Source organism: Coregonus clupeaformis, chromosome 7 (genome assembly GCF_020615455.1).
Source record: "Coregonus clupeaformis isolate EN_2021a chromosome 7, ASM2061545v1, whole genome shotgun sequence".
NCBI classification, from domain to species: Eukaryota; Metazoa; Chordata; class Actinopteri; order Salmoniformes; family Salmonidae; genus Coregonus; species Coregonus clupeaformis.
Window position 1 is genome coordinate 33367329 of NC_059198.1, and position 17455 is coordinate 33384783.

The following is a 17455-nucleotide window of genomic DNA, read 5'->3' on the forward strand; positions in this document are numbered from 1 at the left end:
GTTGATGTCAGTGTTGTGAACAGAGTGCCCCATAATGGCGGAAGTGTTATGGTATTGGGCAGGCATAAGCTACGGACAACGAACGCGATTGCATTTTATCGATAACAATTTGAATGCACAAAAATACCGTGACGAGATCTTGTTGCCCATTGTGAGGCCCATTTGTTAAAAGTATCTGTGACCAACAGATGCATATCTGTATTCCCAGTCATGTGAAATCCATAGATTAGCGCTTAATGAATTTATTTTAATTGATTGATTTCCTCAGTTAAATCTTTTAAATTGTTGCATGTTGCGTTTCTATTTTTGTTCAGTATAGTTTGTTAAACAGCTTACAGAAATTAAATAAAATGTAGACCCATCCCATCTTTGCTAAATATGTTAACTTGAACCTGTTTTCAGTCAACATTCTTCTAAGTAATTGCATGGCTTCAATGTGGAAATAAATACATACAGTGCCTTGCAAAAATATTCACCCCCCTTGGCGTTTTTCCTATTTTGTTGCATTACAACCTGTAATTTAAATGGATTTTTATTTGGATTTCATGTAATGGACATACACAAAATAGTCCAAATTGGTGAAGTGAAATGAAAAAAATAACTTGTTTCATAAAATTCTAAAAAGTAAATAATGGAAAAGTGGTGTGTGCATATGTATTCACGCCCTTTGCTATGAAGCCCCTAAATAAGATCTGGTGCAACCAATTACCTTCAGAAGTCACATAATTAGTTAAATAAACTCCACCTGTGTGCAATCTAAGTGTCACATGATCTGTCACATGATCTCAGTATATATACACCTGTTCTGAAAGGCCCCAGAGTCTGCAACACCACTAAGCAAGGGGCACCACCAAGCAAGTTGCACCATGAAGACGAAGGAGCTCTCCAAACAGGTCAGGGACAAAGTTGTGGAGAAGTACAGATGAGGGTTGGGTTATAAAAAAATATCTGAAACTTTGAACATCCCACAGAGCACCATTATTAAAAAATGGAAAGAATATGGCACCACAACAAACCTGCCAAGACAGGGCCGCCCACCAAAACTCACGGACCAGGGAAGGAGGGCATTAATCAGAGAGGCAACAAAGAGACCAAAGATAACCCTGAAGGAGCTGCAAAGCTCCACAGCGGAGATTGGTGTATCTGTCCATAGGACCACTTTAAGCCATACACTCCACAGAGCTGGGCTTTACGGAAGAGTGGCCAGAAAAAAGCCATTGCTTAAAGAAAAAAATAAGCAAACACGTTTGGTGTACGCCAAAAGGCATGTGGGAGACTCCCCAAACATATGGAAGAAGGTACTCTGGTCAGATGAGACTAAAATTGAGCTTTCTGGCCATCAAGGAAAACGCTATGTCTGGTGCAAACCCAACACCTCATCACCCCGAGAACACCATCCCCACAGTGAAGCATGGTGGTGGCAGCATCATGCTTGGGGATGTTTTTCATCGGCAGGGACTGGGAAACTGGTCAGAATTGAAGGAATGATGGATGGCGCTAAATACAGGGAAATTCTTGAGGGAAACCTGTTTCAGTCTTCCAGAGATTTGAGACTGAGACGGAGGTTCACCTTCCAGCAGGACAATAACCCTAAGCATACTGCTAAAGCAACACTTGAGTGGTTTAAGGGGAAACATTTAAATGTCTTGGAATGGCCTAGTCAAAGCCCAGACCTCAATCCAATTGAGAATCTGTGGTAAGACTTAAAGATTGCTGTACACCAGCAGAACCCATCCAACTTGAAGGAGCTGGAGCAGTTTTGCCTTGAAGAATGGGCAAGAATCCCAGTGGCTAGATGTGCCAAGCTTATAGAGACATACCCCAAGAGACTTGCAGCTGTAATTGCTGCAAAAGGTGTCGAATATTGTAGAATATTGGCCCCGTGTAGCTCAGTTGGTAGAGCATGGCGCTTGCAACGCCAGGGTTGTGGGCTTGATTCCCATGGGGGGCCAGTATGAAAAAAAAATGTATGCACTCACTAAGTCGCTCTGGAGAAGAGCGTCTGCTAAATGACAAAAGTGTAAAAATGTAGAATGGCATGAAATAGCGATTTTTTTTCCTGGACCGCAAATAAGATAGATTAATGCAGTGCTTTTATTATAATGGAGATATTTTCACCCCTACCCTTGTCAGCAGTGGAATGTGAATCGAGAACCTTCTGGCTACTTTGTTTTGTAAGCATTAGCCTACATCGCAAAGAACAGTTTCTAAAATTGCATATCTAAAGGCTCTGGTCTGTCCTAGGAGTGAGGGTAGGCATGTTCTCTGCTATCCACTTTGTTTTTATTATTTTGGATATAGGGGTCACTTGTTTTTTCAAGCATTCAGGGAGGGTTGAGTAAAATTATATTTTGCTTAAGTGAGGGCCATCCATTTTTCTCCAGGTATCCCTCAAATAACACAGTCCCTAAGCTCCTAATGCATCAAGACTTGGATAGGCATATGGCTCAGAATATAGAATATAATGTGAAGAGTAGACTACTCAAGTATTAATTAAAATAAGCAGTAGCATGTCAGTTAAGAAATATATTCAGAACACAAATATTGTCCCCATCAACCGGTAACCCTGGGACAACCTGTGCGTATTAACCGCTTGCTAGTAGATTTACACAGGTTTGAATGACCTCTAGGCCATCTAATGAGATACTTTTAAAATGCTCAGGCTAAATCGACTGTAGTGAATGTGGTTACCCATTTCACTGTTACAGGCCTAGAGTTTAGTTGTTTTATGGGACCTGAATAGACATGGCACTATTACAAGATATGGTAAAAGCCCTTATAAACCTCATGTCAACCTTTTCCTAATATGACCCTCAGTCACCGTAGTAGGCCTAAAATTGTCAGTATTTATCATTTCTATGGAGAAGTGAAAGATGGTGGGCTTTGGGCTCATGTACACTGAACAAGAATATAAATGCAACATGTAGTGTTGGTCCCATGTGATTGATATATATAGTCCCATTTAGTAACAAACAGTGAATCCAGCTCAAAAAAGGTTTTATTATTCAGATTCTGTGCAGATTGAAAATGACCAGTTACACCTAGTGAAGAGGACCCTTGTTTTAGGTATTGAAATTCAGTAAGACAGTGCAAAGCACCTGAATAGACGAACATCCATTACTACAGCTGGCAACATTTAGAAAACATCAGCAACAACTTGTGATCTTTTTCCAAACTTGTCAACGTCACAGCTGTTGTGCATTGCGCTGTACCAGTTCAAAACCCTCCCCTCCTTACAGATGCAAAACCAGCAGAATAGAGCAGAAAAGCCAGGAGTCCTGGTCTGAGGCTGGAGGCCGTAGCCTGGTGGTGGAAGTGGTTTAGCTCTGGCCTCCCAGGGTGTGCTTGTCAAACAGGTACTCAGCCATCTTGTTGTTGACAGCATCCATCTTGGTGAGGTTGGTGACGTGGTCGCCCAGCTTCTTAATGGCCTCCACCTGCTCATTCAGGTAGTGGGACTCCAGGAAGTCACACAGCTAAAGAAGGAAAACATAGGTGAGACAAGAGAATAACTACAGACACTATTGTAGATGCAGTTACACACAAGAGCCTGGTGGTAATGACATAAGGGTAGATAACTAACTCAATGAGGTGTTTGCAGCGGTCCAATTTATGCATTAGCTGCATTTTTTTTGTATAGTGTCCATTCTTGTACATCTGTGGGCTATTGTGTTTGTGTGAAGAGGCAGGCTTCATTAGTTAGCAGAGCTATAACAACCTGATCAGCTCCTGGGACAGTACAGTGGCTGTATTCTATGTGATGTATACATGTGACGTGTAGTTCCACCATAACGTGGGGGACATTACTTACATGAGGGTCAACCTTGTCAGAGGCAATCTTGTGCAGGTCCAGCAGGGCCTGGTTGACGTTCTTCTCCAGCTGCAGAGCACACTGCATGGCCTCCAGCCCATTGCCCCACTCATCACGATCTGGCTTCTACACAGGACAGAGGGAACACAGGAGGGTTAGAGACTATTAGCAGACGTTCCTATGCATACCTACTAACAGTCACCACAGTTAGCCAGTATATCTGGCACATAGGTTGATAAAACAAACTGGAAACAATTCAGCAAAAAGTCAAGATGGGGTCAATTTAACACAGTCACTACAAACAACCACATATGCTTTAGTTTATGAAGCACATATCATAGGTCCTGTGTGGCTCAGTCGGTAGAGCATGGCGCTTGCAACGCCAAAGGTCATGGTTCACTTCCTGCTGGGGCAACCTATATGTAAAATATATGCACACATGGCTAAGTCGATTTGGAAAAAAGCATCTGCTAAATTGCATATCAATTTATTAACATTTGGATAGAGTGAGTTGAGTTACACCCCTCACGCTTTTTCAGTTCAGTGGTTATAGAGGCAGTGTGTTCAGGACTACTCCAGGTTCTCTAGATCAACTTGGCACTGTAGACACTTAACGCAATTTCCTCCATGGAGTAGAGAGAAATCTTTGCAGTTTTAAAGCCAATGTCCTGCAATTCTACACATTTTGCCATGCAGCAGAGAGAAAATGTATCGGGTTTTAGTTTATACTAAAAGTGTTTTTCCATTCTAGAAATATACATCTTAAAATACAATCCATATTTTTTCCCCTACTGTTTGGACTAGGCAGCCCACCCAATGATTTCAATGGCAGAAAAATCCCTGTACTCATAGGCCTACGCAGTCAGGACATCTCCTTTGGCCACCTTGCTCTAATACCAGGTCAGTCACATAGGGCGTACCTTTCAATGAACTAACTCAGCATTAATGACTACTCATTCAAAACAACTCCCATACTTGAAGTCTACAGTTTAGAAAAAAGGTTCCATCTAGAACCATAAAGGGTTATTCGGCTTGTCCCTATAGATGAACCATTTGGGTCCATGTATAACCTTTTCAACTGAGAACCCTCGTCTATGTAAATGAGTGTTTTCGACGCTCAGGGGCCCCACCTTGATGTCCTGGAGGAAAATGCGTCCACCTCTTTTGTTCTGGAAGGAAAGCAGCTTCTCGGCGTGCTCGCGCTCCTCGTCACTATTCTCCTTGAAGAAATGCGCGAAGCCAGGCAGAGCCACATCGTCACGGGAGAAATAGAAAGCCTGGGTGGATAAACATAACAAAACAGTGTGGTTAGAAAAAACAAGAAAAACATACTAAACATGACTCAGCATTCTGTTCTTGTTGTGGCAACTAAGCTTGATGACAAAGGCATGAATCAGTCTAGTCTAGTCCTTAGTCTACTTTGAAACCAGCCAATTAACCTGTCAAGGAGATGTTACGCCCTCTATCCTAGGTAGGATAGAGTCCCAGCGTCATTTGAACGCCTGAAGGCTCTTAATAGCCTAGCCAAGTAAAACTCAAAGATGTACTTCACGGAGTTGAGGTTCTTGGCTATTAATTGCCTAGGCCTACAGAAAAGTCACGAAATTGGGGAGAAAAAGGGGGTAGAATACAAAAATAATAATAGCATTTAGACCCAGGCATAATAATACACAGGTAGATCAACAAAATGGTCCTCTTGGTAGACTATTGTAGTCTCCTTACCATTGAAGTGTAAGTGTAAGAGGCAAACATCTCCATGTTGATCATCCGGTTGATAGCAGCTTCGCTGTCGCGGTGATAGTTCTGACGGACCTGAGACTCCATTTTGGCAGATTTTCTTCTTTTATATAAAAATGAACGGTACAAAAATAGAGTTTCTTAAACTATGTTGCTATTAGAGTTCAAGCAAGTGTTACGTTATCAATCCAGAATGGTATATAGTGCGGGACGAAGGCAGAAGAGTTCCGTTCAATCACTGTTGAAGCAAGAACTTCTTCATCTGTCTTCCCAGAATTGTGGAGGTGAAGAAGCCTTGTTCGCTCTATTTATTGTTCCAAACGAACCGCGTCAGTGAAATCGAGCCTCACAGAGCGCAGCCAATCACGTTTAGAATTTCAAAAGGAACATTTGATGACGATCTCTCATACGCATGACCTAAGGCAAAGATTATTTATTATATTGACAAGATAGCCGAGTGACCGCTCTAACAATGGAAATACATGTGCTCAATGATTGAAGACAGGCAATATCAGGTGGGACCATTCTAGCCAATGAGAGGGCAGGTACGCGTGTGAACAACACGAACAAAGTTGCCGGAATGCCACGTTCATCCACATATATCAGTACATTTGTAAAAGCATAAACATTACGAAACTTCTAATCGATCAAAATCCTCAGGTAATTCGACACTATCTTATATACCTCCACACAAAAATGGGCTTATATCACGCGGACAGATTTTGGGCGGAGTAAATCGTCTCGCTTCGACCTCTTCATCTCAGCCTGAAGAAATCATTATTTATTACAAAGTAACATTTTATTGGTAACGTCTAAAACAGTAGTATCAACCAAAAGCAATGCTACAGTGCAGGTCTAACTACAGCGGCTATTTTTTCAAAATGTCTGTGTATTATGTCGTGAGAAGAATTTTAACATTCATTCTAATAATAGGCTAATTGAGAAATATCGTAGGTCTACATTTTATTTAGGCTATAAAAGGAATTGAACTTTGTGACGCAGTTCAGTTAACTTCTGTTTCATTCTCTAAGAGCACATGTTTCAATAGCATATGCAGCCTAATTATTTTCCTTTTCCAGAATGCAGTCAAAAGAAAAACTGCAGGGTTTTAAAACATCAATTCAATTTGCAGAATGATGTATGGGAATACAGTAAGTGGACAGAGACAGAAATGTTGGCTTTTGTAGAAATGGTATTTGATGATACACCTTTTGGTTTCAAATGACATATTGTAGTTGACAAATGGTCTATCAAAGTTGCTCACATTAGCCTAGAAATAACTACACAAAATCAGTAGCTACATCTAACCATACACAGGTTATTAAGCTAAAACTGTGAAGTGGAAACCGTTTTACAGCTAATGAAAATCAAAGACTACAGTAATAAAGTAACCTTCCTAACAACCTCAGTTCACATGACCTGATCTTCCACAACTGCTGGCAGGGTGCTTTCACAGTGCTGGGTTATTGCTCAATACAGCCATGTAGTTGGAACATCATTGGGATTCATAAGAACTAGGTCTTCTGGGGCAGTATGCATCAAGCGTCTCGGCGTAAGAGTGCTGATTTAGGATCAGTTTTGCCTTTTAGATCACATTGAATAACATTACATGGACAGGGAAGACCGGATCCTAGATCAGCACTCCTATTCTGACAACAGGCTTGATACATTTATACCAGTGGAGGCTGGTGGGAGGATGGGCTCATTGGAATGGTTGAAATTGAGTAAATGGAATGGAGTCAAACAAGTGGCTTCTATCAGTTTGTCATTGCTTCTATCTAGGTTCATTGTTTGTTGCACAATTATAAAGCTGCTTCAGATGGGGGTAAGGGTCATTCAACATAGATAGCCCTTGAAGTGTGTGCACTGCTCTCTGTTAATTTGATCAACTGTTCTAGACTGAACCTCATTTTATAGTGTAATGTCTTCATAATGAGCGCAAACAAAGTTTTGGAGACAATGAGACAAAGCCTCTTCAGACTGTTGGGAGTGACAGTTGACGATATAAACCGATGTTACAAAAGGTCTGTGACATACTTGGCATTCCTTTTTTCGGACTAAATGATGTGTCATGCTTAAAGGATAAGTTTGGGTGAGCATATAACGCGAACGTCTAGCATCCCAAAGGTTGCTTGTTTGAAACTCATCACATACAACTTTAGCATTCCCTCCCCTACCCTGGACCAATTGTGCGCCGCCCCATGGGTCTCCCGGTCGCGGCCGGCTACAACAGAGCCTGGATTCGAACCAGGATCTCTAGTGGCACAGCTAACACTGCGATGCAGTGCCTTAGACCACTGCACCACTCGGGAGACACAAATCAGTGTAGTCCCCACCTTGTGTGTAACATATCACGTTTAGCAAATTCCTAACATATTGTACAAATTGTAATTCGTAACATATTGTACGAATTGCAATTCCTAACATATCATATGAAATGAATGATGGACATCCACAAACTAATTAAAGTATTCCAGATTTACTTTTACTATGTTACGTCTACCCCTGAGTCCAGGTTGTTCTAAGTGACCTTGTTTTAGCAGAAGGGCAAACATAGCATTAAAATTGCATCTTACAACGAATTGTCAAAATTGTTTTATGCAAATATTTTCTGTAATGTTCAACCCCAGGAACATGTGTTACGTTGTTAAAGTCAGGACCAGGTCCATCATGTGACCAGCCGCACAAAGTTATACACAGTAAGTAATACTGTAAATGGTTAACCATTACATAACTTTTTCTATTGAAGTTCTGAAGGGTGACACAGTGTTTTTAGTCGGTACTCTTTCGCCCTCCCCGTCTCTTCCTATTGCTCCCTCCCACTATTATTCCCAGGGGTTCAACTTTGGTTTTAGAAGTGGGAGGGACATATATATATATACTTTTTTTTTCTCTCTTTTTTTCTCGGAGGCGTCCGTATGGTCCTAACACACACCATTGCCTCGATTTGTATCAACAGTGAAGCGGCGACTCCGGGATGCTGACCTAGGCAGAGTTGCAAAGAAAAAGCCATATCTCAGACTGGCCAATAAAAATAAAAGATTAAGATGGGCAGTCTGAGATATGGCTTTTTCTTTGCAACTCTGACTAGAAGGTCAGCATCCCGGAGTCGCCTCTTCACTGTTGACGTTGAGACTGGTGTTTTGCGGGTACTATTTAATGAAGCTGCCAGTTGAGGACCTGTGAGGCGCCTGTTTCTCAAACTAGACACTAATGTATTTGTCCTCTTGCTCAGTTGTGCACCGGGGCCTCCCACTCCTCTTTCTATTCTGGTTAGAGCCAGTTTGCGCTGTTCTGTGAAGGGAGTAGTACACAGCGTTGTACGAGATCTTCAGTTTCTTGGCAATTTCTCACATAGAATAGCCTTAATTTCTCAGAACAAGAATAGACTGATGAGTTTCAGAAGAAAGTTATTTATTTCTGGCCATTTTGAGCCTGTAATCGAACCCACAATTGCTGATGTTCCAGATACTCAAGAAGGCCAGTTTTATTGCTTCTTTAATCAGTACAACAGTTTTCAGCTGTGCTAACATAATTGCAAAAGGGTTTTCTAATGATCAATTTGCCTTTTAAAATGATAAACTTGGATTAGCAAACACAATGTGCCATTGGAACACAGGACTGATGGTTGCTGATAATTGGCCTCTGTACGCCTATGTAGATGTTCCATTAAAAATCAGCCATTTCCACTACAATAGCCATTTACAACATTAACAATGTCTACACGGTATTTCTGATCAATTTGATGTTATTTTAATGGACAACAAAATGGCTTTTCTTTCGAAAACAAGGACATTTCTAAGTGACCCCAAACGTAAGAACGGTAGTGTATACTTTTTAATGAATTGATACTGCAATTAAATTGTGTAACCACGTCAGCAGTTTCTTGACTTTGATTGCCTCGACTCCTTTTAAGTTAACTGAGTATTAGACATTATTAATTCTGTGCCATAGTCTGGTCTAGTAGTAATGCTGCTGACTCTGGACCACACATGGCCCTTTGCGGCATGGATTCAAACCCTGTATTCCTCTATCTCATTCATAACTTTATATCTCAATAAAGAGGGAGAAAATACTAATATATATAATCAAATGAGTAATTTGAAGACCATGTACTACCCAAACATGGTGAAGGGAACATAAATAGAATAATGGGTTTTGACATTTAAATGGTTTTAAACAAGGGGTTTGGTGTTGACTTTCTGAACTGTTATAGTTAGACCAACAGTTTAAAGTAATACAGAAAAAATATTGGTATTTGAGTTCTGATTGACTATATTGACACCATTTTCAGGAAGGTTGTTGTATTTTCCCTCAAATTCACAACCATTCACAGCTATTTGTTGAAAAATGCCTTTGTAAGTGACACAGTATATTTAAGTGATATAGTATATGTTCCTGCTGTTCCCTCCTTCCCTTTTTCATTTTCTTCAAATCTGGTCTCAGCCAGTCTTCACCCATTCATTACCCCTCAAGTCTGTTACTGTTACTATCAATTTTATGTTATTTTAATGGACAAAAATAATGGAAGGACATTTCTAAGGGACCCCAAACTTTTGAACGGTACTGTACATACATACATACATACATACATACATACATACATACATACATACAGTTGAAGTCGGAAGTTTACAGACACCTTAGCCAAATACATTTAAACTCAGTTTTTCACAATTCCTGACATTTAATCCTAGTAAAAATTCCCTGTCTTAGTTCAGTTAGGATCACCACTTTATTTGTGAAATGTCAGAATAATAGTAGAGAGAAGGATTTCTTTCAGCTTTTATTTCTTTCATCACATTCCAAGTGTGTCAGAAGTTTACATACATTCAATTAGTATTTGGTAGCATTGCCTTTAAATTGTTTAACTTGGGTCAAACGTTTCGGGTAGCCTTCCACAAGCTTCCCACAATAAGTTGGGTGAATTTTGGCCCATTCCTCCTGACAGAGCTGGTGTAACTGAGTCAGATTTGTAGGCCTCCTTGCTCGCACACGCTTTTTCAGTTCTGCCCACAACTTTTCTATAGGCTTGAGGTCAGGGCTTTGTGATGGCCACTCCAATACCTTGACTTTGTTGTCCTTAAGCCATTTTGCCACAACTTTGGAAGTATGCTTGGGGTCATTGTCCAATTGGAAGAGCCATTTGCGACCAAGCTTTAACTTCCTGACTGAAGTCTTGAGATGTTGCTTCAATATATCCACATAATTTTCCTTCCTCATGATGCCATCTATTTTGTGAAGTGCACCAGTCCCTCCTGCAGCAAAGCACCCCCACAGCATGATGCTGCCACCCCTGTGCTTCACGGTTGGGATGGTGTTCTTTGGCTTGTAAGCCACCCCCTTTTTCCTCCAAACATAACGATGGTCATTATGGCCAAACAGTTCTATTTTTGTTTCATCAGACCAGAGGACATTTCTCAAAAAAGTCAGATCTTTGTCCCCATGTGCAGTTGCAAACCGTAGTCTGGCTTTTTTATGGCGGTTTTGGAGCAGTGACTTTGTCCTTGCAGAGCCGTCTTTCAGGTTATGTCGATATAGGACTTGTTTTACTGTGGATATAGATACTTTTGTACAGTGAGGGAAAAAAGTATTTGATCCCCTGCTGATTTTGTACGTTTGCCCACTGACAAAGACATGATCAGTCTATAATTTTAATGGTAGATTTATTTGAACAGTGAGAGACAGAATAACAACAAAGAAATCCAGAAAAACGCATGTCAAAAATTTTATAAATTGATTTGCATTTTAATGAGAGAAATAAGTATTTGACCCCTCTGCAAAACATGACTTAGTACTTGGTGGCAAAACCCTTGTTGGCAATCACAGAGGTCAGACGTTTCTTGTAGTTAGCCACCAGGTTTGCACACATCTCAGGAGGGATTTTGTCCCACTCCTCTTTGCAGATCTTCTCCAAGTCATTAAGGTTTCGAGGCTGACGTTTGTCAACTCGAACCTTCAGCTCCCTCCACAGATTTTTTATGGGATTAAGGTCTGGAGACTGGCTAGGCCACTCCAGGAATTTAATGTGCCTCTTCTTGAGCCACTCCTTTGTTGCCTTGGCGTGTTTTGGGTCATTGTCATGCTGGAACACCCATCCACAACCCATTTTCAATGCCCTGGCTGAGGGAAGGAGGTTCTCACCCAAGATTTGATGGTACATGGTCCCGTCCATCGTCCCTTTGATGCGGTGAAGTTGTCCTGTCCCCTTAGCAGAAAAACACCCCCAAAGCATAATGTTTCCACCTTCATGTTTGACGGTGGGGATGGTGTTCTTGGGGTCATAGGCAGCATTCCTCCTCCTCCAAACACGGCGAGTTGAGCTGATGTCAAAGAGCTCCATTTTGGTCTCATCTGACCACAACACTTTCACCCAGTTCTCCTCTGAATCATTCAGATGTTCATTGGCAAACTTCAGACGGGCCTGTATATGTGCTTTCTTGAGCAGGGGGACCTTGCGGGCGCTGCAGGATTTCAGTCCTTCACGGCGTAGTGTGTTACCAATTGTTTTCTTGGTGACTATGGTCCCAGCTGCCTTGAGATCATTGACAAGATCCTCCCGTGTAGTTCTGGGCTGATTCCTCACCATTCTCATGATCATTGCAACTCCACAAGGTGAGATCTTGCATGGAGCCCCAGGCCGAGGGAGATTTACAGTTATTTTGTGTTTCTTCCATTTGCGAATAATCGCACCAACTGTTGTCACCTTCTCACCAAGCTGCTTGGCAATGGTCTTGTAGCCCATTCCAGCCTTGTGTAGGTCTACAATCTTGTCCCTGACATCCTTGGAGAGCTCTTTGGTCTTGGCCATGGTGGAGAGTTTGAAATCTGATTGATTGATTGCTTCTGTGGACAGGTGTCTTTTATTCAGGTAACAAGCTGAGATTAGGAGCACTCCCTTTAAGAGTGTGCTCCTAATCTCAGCTCGTTACCTGTATAAAAGGCACCTGGGAGCCAGAAATCTTTCGGATTGAGAGGGGGTGAAATACTTATTTCCCTCATTAAAATGCAAATCAATTTATAACATTTTTGCATGCGTTTTTCTGGATTTTTATTTTTTTATTCTGACTCTCACTGTTCAAATAAACCTACCATTAAAATTATAGACGGATCATTTCTTTGTCAGTGGGCAAACGTACAAAATCAGCAGGGGATCAAATACTTTTTTCCCTCACTGTACCTGTTTCCTCCAGCATCTTCACAAGGTCCTTTGCTGTTGTTCTGGGATTGATTTGCACTTTTCGCACCAAAATACATTCATCTCTAGGAGACAGAACGCGTCTCCTTCCTGAGCGGTATGACGGCTGCGTGGTCCCATGGTGTTTATACTTGCATACTATTGTTTGTACAGATGAACGTGGTAACTTCAGGCGTTTGAAAATTGCTCCCAAGGATGAACCAGACTTGTGGAGGTCTACAAATTTTTTTCTGAGATCTTGGCTGATTTCTTTAGATTTTCCCATGATGTCAACCAAAGAGGCACTGAGTTTGAAGGTAGGCCTTGAAATACATCCACAGGTACTCCTCCAATTGACCCAAATTATGTCAATTAGTCTATCAGAAGCTTCTAAAGCCATGACATCATTTTCTGGAATTTTCCAAGCTGTTTAAAGGCACAGTCAATTTATGTCTATGTTAACTTCTGACCCAATGTAATTGTGATACAGTTAATTATAAGTGAAATAATCTGTCTGTAAACAATTGTTGTAAAAATTACTTGTGTCATGCACAAAGTAGATGTCCTAATCGACTTGCCAAAACTATAGTTCGTTAACAAGACATTTGTGGAGTGGTTGAAAAACGAGTTTTAATGACTCCAACCTAAGTGTATATAAACTTCCGACTTCAATAATTTCCCATAGTTGTATTGAAAGGATCCCAACCTGGATCCCACCCTGGTCACCAATGTAGCCAACCGATGTAAAGAGAGAGAAGTGCCTTAGTGGAATGCAAGATTGTGTGGTCCAGGGATGAGAACTCTACCATCTACGGCAAAAGCCTGGGCTCCTGACGGGGACAATAGAATTCCAATCACTGCATGTTACAATAGTAAAACAATCTCTTTGTCACCTCGTCACACGGATTCTATATTGAATTTAGTCTTCGAGATGGTCTAGAAAGCATGTGTATCTGTATTTGGTGCTCTTCAACTCTAAAATGTACTAGACTGTGTAAGGCAAAACCCGCAAAGAAAAGACAGGCAAATGCACAAACAATACAGAACACTCAGAAATATATATCTTTTTATTTCTAAAACCACCTGCAACTGGACACGGACATGTATAAGATAACTGGTTTCCAGAATTGAGAACAAAGACAGTATCGCCAGGTTAGTTGAATAATCTATTGCAGCGTTTTGATTAGGCAAACCTGTAACGTCCAGAAAAGCTGGATAACAACAATCTGTGGTTATATCATACAGTGGGGAAAAAAAGTATTTAGTCAGCCACCAATTGTGCAAGTTCTCCCACTTAAAAAGATGAGAGAGGCCTGTAATTTTCATCATAGTTACACGTCAACTATGACAGACAAATTGAGACATTTCTTTTCCAGAAAATCACATTTTAGGATTTTTATGAATTTATTTGCAAATTATGGTGGAAAATAAGTATTTGGTCAATAACAAAAGTTTCTCAATACTTTGTTATACACCCTTTGTTGGCAATGACACAGGTCAAATGTTTTCTGTAAGTCTTCACAAGGTTTTCAAACACTGTTGCTGGTATTTTGGCCCATTCCTCCATGAAGATCTCCTCTAGAGCAGTGATGTTTTGGGGCTGTCGCTGGGCAACACAGACTTTCAACTCCCTCCAAAGATTTTCTATGGGGTTGAGATCTGGAGACTGGCTAGGCCACTCCAGGACCTTGAAATGCTTCTTACGAAGCCACTCCTTCATTGCCTGGGCGGTGTGTTTGGGATCATTGTCATGCTGAAAGACCCAGCCACGTTTCATCTTCAATGCCCTTGCTGATGGAAGGAGGTTTTCACTCAAAATCTCACGATACATGGCCCCATTCATTCTTTCCTTTACACGGATCAGTCGTCCTGGTCCCTTTGCAGAAAAACAGCCCCAAAGCATGATGTTTCCACCCCCATGCTTCACATTAGGTATGGTGTTCTTTGGATGCAACTCAGCATTCTTTATCCTCCAAACACGACGAGTTGAGTTTTACCAAAAAGTTATATTTTGGTTTCATCTGACCATATGACATTCTCCCAATCCTCTTCTGGATCATCCAAATGCACTCTAGCAAACTTCAGACGGGCCTGGACATGTACTGGCTTAAGCAGGGGGGACACGTCTGGCACTGCAGGATTTGAGTCCCTGGCGGCGTAGTGTGTTACTGATGGTAGGCTTTGTTACTTTGGTCCCAGCTCTCTGCAGGTCATTCACTAGGTCCCCCCGTGTGGTTCTGGGATTTTTTGCTCACCATTCTTGTGATCATTTTGACCCCACGGGGTGAGATCTTGCGTGGAGCCCCAGATCGAGGGAGATTATCAGTGGTCTTGTATGTCTTCCATTTCCTAATAATTGCTCCCACAGTTGATTTCTTCAAACCAAGCTGCTTACCTATTGCAGATTCAGTCTTCCCAGCCTGGTGCAGGTCTACAATTTTGTTTCTGGTGTCCTTTGACAGCTCTTTGGTCTTGGCCATAGTGGAGTTTGGAGTGTGACTGTTTGAGGTTGTAGACCGGTGTCTTTTATACTGATAACAAGTTCAAACAGGTGCCATTAATACAGGTAACGAGTGGAGGACAGAGGAGCCTCTTAAAGAAGAAGTTACAGATCTGTGAGAGCCAGAAATCTAGCTTGTTTGTAGGTGACCAAATACTTATTTTCCACCATAATTTGCAAATAAATTCATTAAAAATCCTACAATGTGATTTCCTGGATTTGTTTTTCTCAGTTTGTCTGTCATAGTTGACGTGTACCTATGATGAAAATTACAGGCCTCTCTCATCTTTTTAAGTGGGAGAACTTGCACAATTGGTGGCTGACTAAATACTTTTTCCCCCCACTGTATCTAGTGTAGCTACAATCTATGGATTTTTTTGGCATGGGGCAGAGAGAAAAATGTTGCTGTTTTAGAGCTCAGGGATTCTTAAAAGACGGAACAATCAACTTTTTTTCTACAAATATTTGTCTTAATATTAACAAAATGTGAAGTATATATTTTGACAGACCAAAGTATAAGCTATCACACCATGTAAAGGAACAACCTCCTATTTTTTTCATAAAATGCAACTAACTGGATTTATGTCAACTCTGTCAGACACCATAAAAGGCATTTCATTTGTACAATTATTGTCCAATAAGTGTTTAAAGGCCTTGATTGTTTAATGCTAACATTAGATTATTCAAAAATGTGTAATACAAATCTCCAAACATCTTTTTGTTTTATTTTATAGCACTATTAAATGCTCCTGGGCTAATTTAGTTAGCAATTTGGCATGGTTTTCTAGATTTGGAACATAAAATAACAATTATAAAGCTAACATTATCCCTTAGGTCTAGCACAGCAAATACATTAATTGTTGAAGCATATGTTGCAGAACAGTGATGACAATATTTTTTTCAGAATATTGACAAAGAAATATCGATCTTAAGGGGGTTAGCCTTCAGTGACGGATTTGACAAGCCACTGACGTAGTTAACAGATACTCAAAACAGACATACTACAAGCTTGGCACACCTGTATTTGGGGATTTTCGCTCATTCTTCTCTGCAGATCCTCTCAATCTCTGTCAGGTTGGATGGGGAACGTCGCTGCACAGCTATATTCAGGTCTCTCCAGAGATGTTAGATCGGGTTCAAGTCCTGGTTTTGGCTGGGCCACTCAAGGACATTCAGTGACTTGTCCCAAAGCCACTGTACTTAGGGTCGTTGTGCTGTTGGAAGGTGAACCTTTGCCCCAGTCCGAGGTCCTGAGCGCTCTTGAGCAGGTTTTCATCAAGGATCTTGTAGTGTATTAAGATTATGACTTTCTTAATGGGTTTAAGTGGAACCTTTGAGGATGTTTATTTTAGTATCAATAGGGAAAGTTTTAGTGTAACGCCACATACAACAGACAGGAAGTGTGTGTTGTAGACAGGGGATTGGACAGTAGAGGGAGCCACCCACATCTTGGGAAGATTATATATACTGGGTAAAAAGCGAAGAAGAGGTTAGAGCGGCCATTGCAATCTGGGAAGTCGCTCTCCGGGTGGTCATGACATCCGTCACTTATGCTGGAATCTTGTGATATGAATAAAATTATGATCAAAGGTTCAGTATGAGCGGACTCCTTTGTTTATCAGCAATAATTGCCAGCATTTACTCGATACTACAATCTCTCTGTATTTTGCTCCGTTCATCTTTCCCTCGATCCTGACTAGTGTCCCAGTCCCTGCCACTGAAAAACATCCCCACAGTATGATGCTGCCACCACCATGCTTCACCGTAGGGATGGTGCTAGGTTTCCTCCAGATGTGACGCTTGGCATTGAGGCCAAAGAGTTCAATCTTGGTTTCATCAGACCAGATAATCTTGTTTCTCATGGTCTGAGAGTCCTTTAGGTGCCTTTTGGCAAACTCCAAGTGGGCTGTCATGTGCCTTTTACTGAGGAGTGGGTTCCGTCTGGTCACTCTACCATAAAGCCCTGATTGGTGGAGTGCTGCAGAGATTGTTGTCCTTCTGGAAGGTTCTCCCATCTCTACAGAGGAACTCTGGAGCCCTGTCAGAGTGACCATCGGGTTCTTGGTCACCTCCCTGACCAAGGCCCTTCTCCCCTGATTGCTCAGTTTGGCTGTGCAGCCAGCTCTAGGAAGAGTCTTGGTGGTTCCAAACTTCTTCCATTTAAGAATGATGGAGGCCACTGTGTTCTTGTTGGACCTTCAATGCTGCATATATTTTTTGGTACCCTTCC

At 41.3% G+C, this 17455-nt stretch overlaps 1 protein-coding gene across 1 annotated transcript; it reads right to left on the bottom strand.

Moving 5' to 3' along the window:
• Positions 1 to 3225: 3225 nt before the first annotated feature.
• LOC121569772 (ferritin, middle subunit-like) lies at positions 3226 to 6025 on the bottom strand. The gene is made up of 4 exons (XM_041880956.2): positions 5534 to 6025; positions 4942 to 5088; positions 3812 to 3937; positions 3226 to 3476 (listed from the first exon to the last, which is right to left on the bottom strand). Exons 1-4 carry the CDS (start codon positions 5633 to 5635, stop codon positions 3321 to 3323), a joined length of 531 nt encoding a protein of 176 aa, XP_041736890.1. The 5' UTR covers positions 5636 to 6025; the 3' UTR covers positions 3226 to 3320.
• Positions 6026 to 17455: the final 11430 nt, after the last annotated feature.

Excerpts from the sequence above, each read along its gene's own strand:
- LOC121569772 (XM_041880956.2), bottom strand. The coding sequence starts at position 5,635 with ATGGAGTCTCAGGTCCGTCAGAACTATCACCGCGACAGCGAAGCTGCT. Across the intron at positions 5,089-5,533 it reads CTTACACTTACACTTCAATG|GCTTTCTATTTCTCCCGTGA; the intron begins GTAAGGAGACTA and ends TTATCCACCCAG. Across the intron at positions 3,477-3,811 it reads CTGACAAGGTTGACCCTCAT|CTGTGTGACTTCCTGGAGTC; the intron begins GTAAGTAATGTC and ends TTCCTTCTTTAG.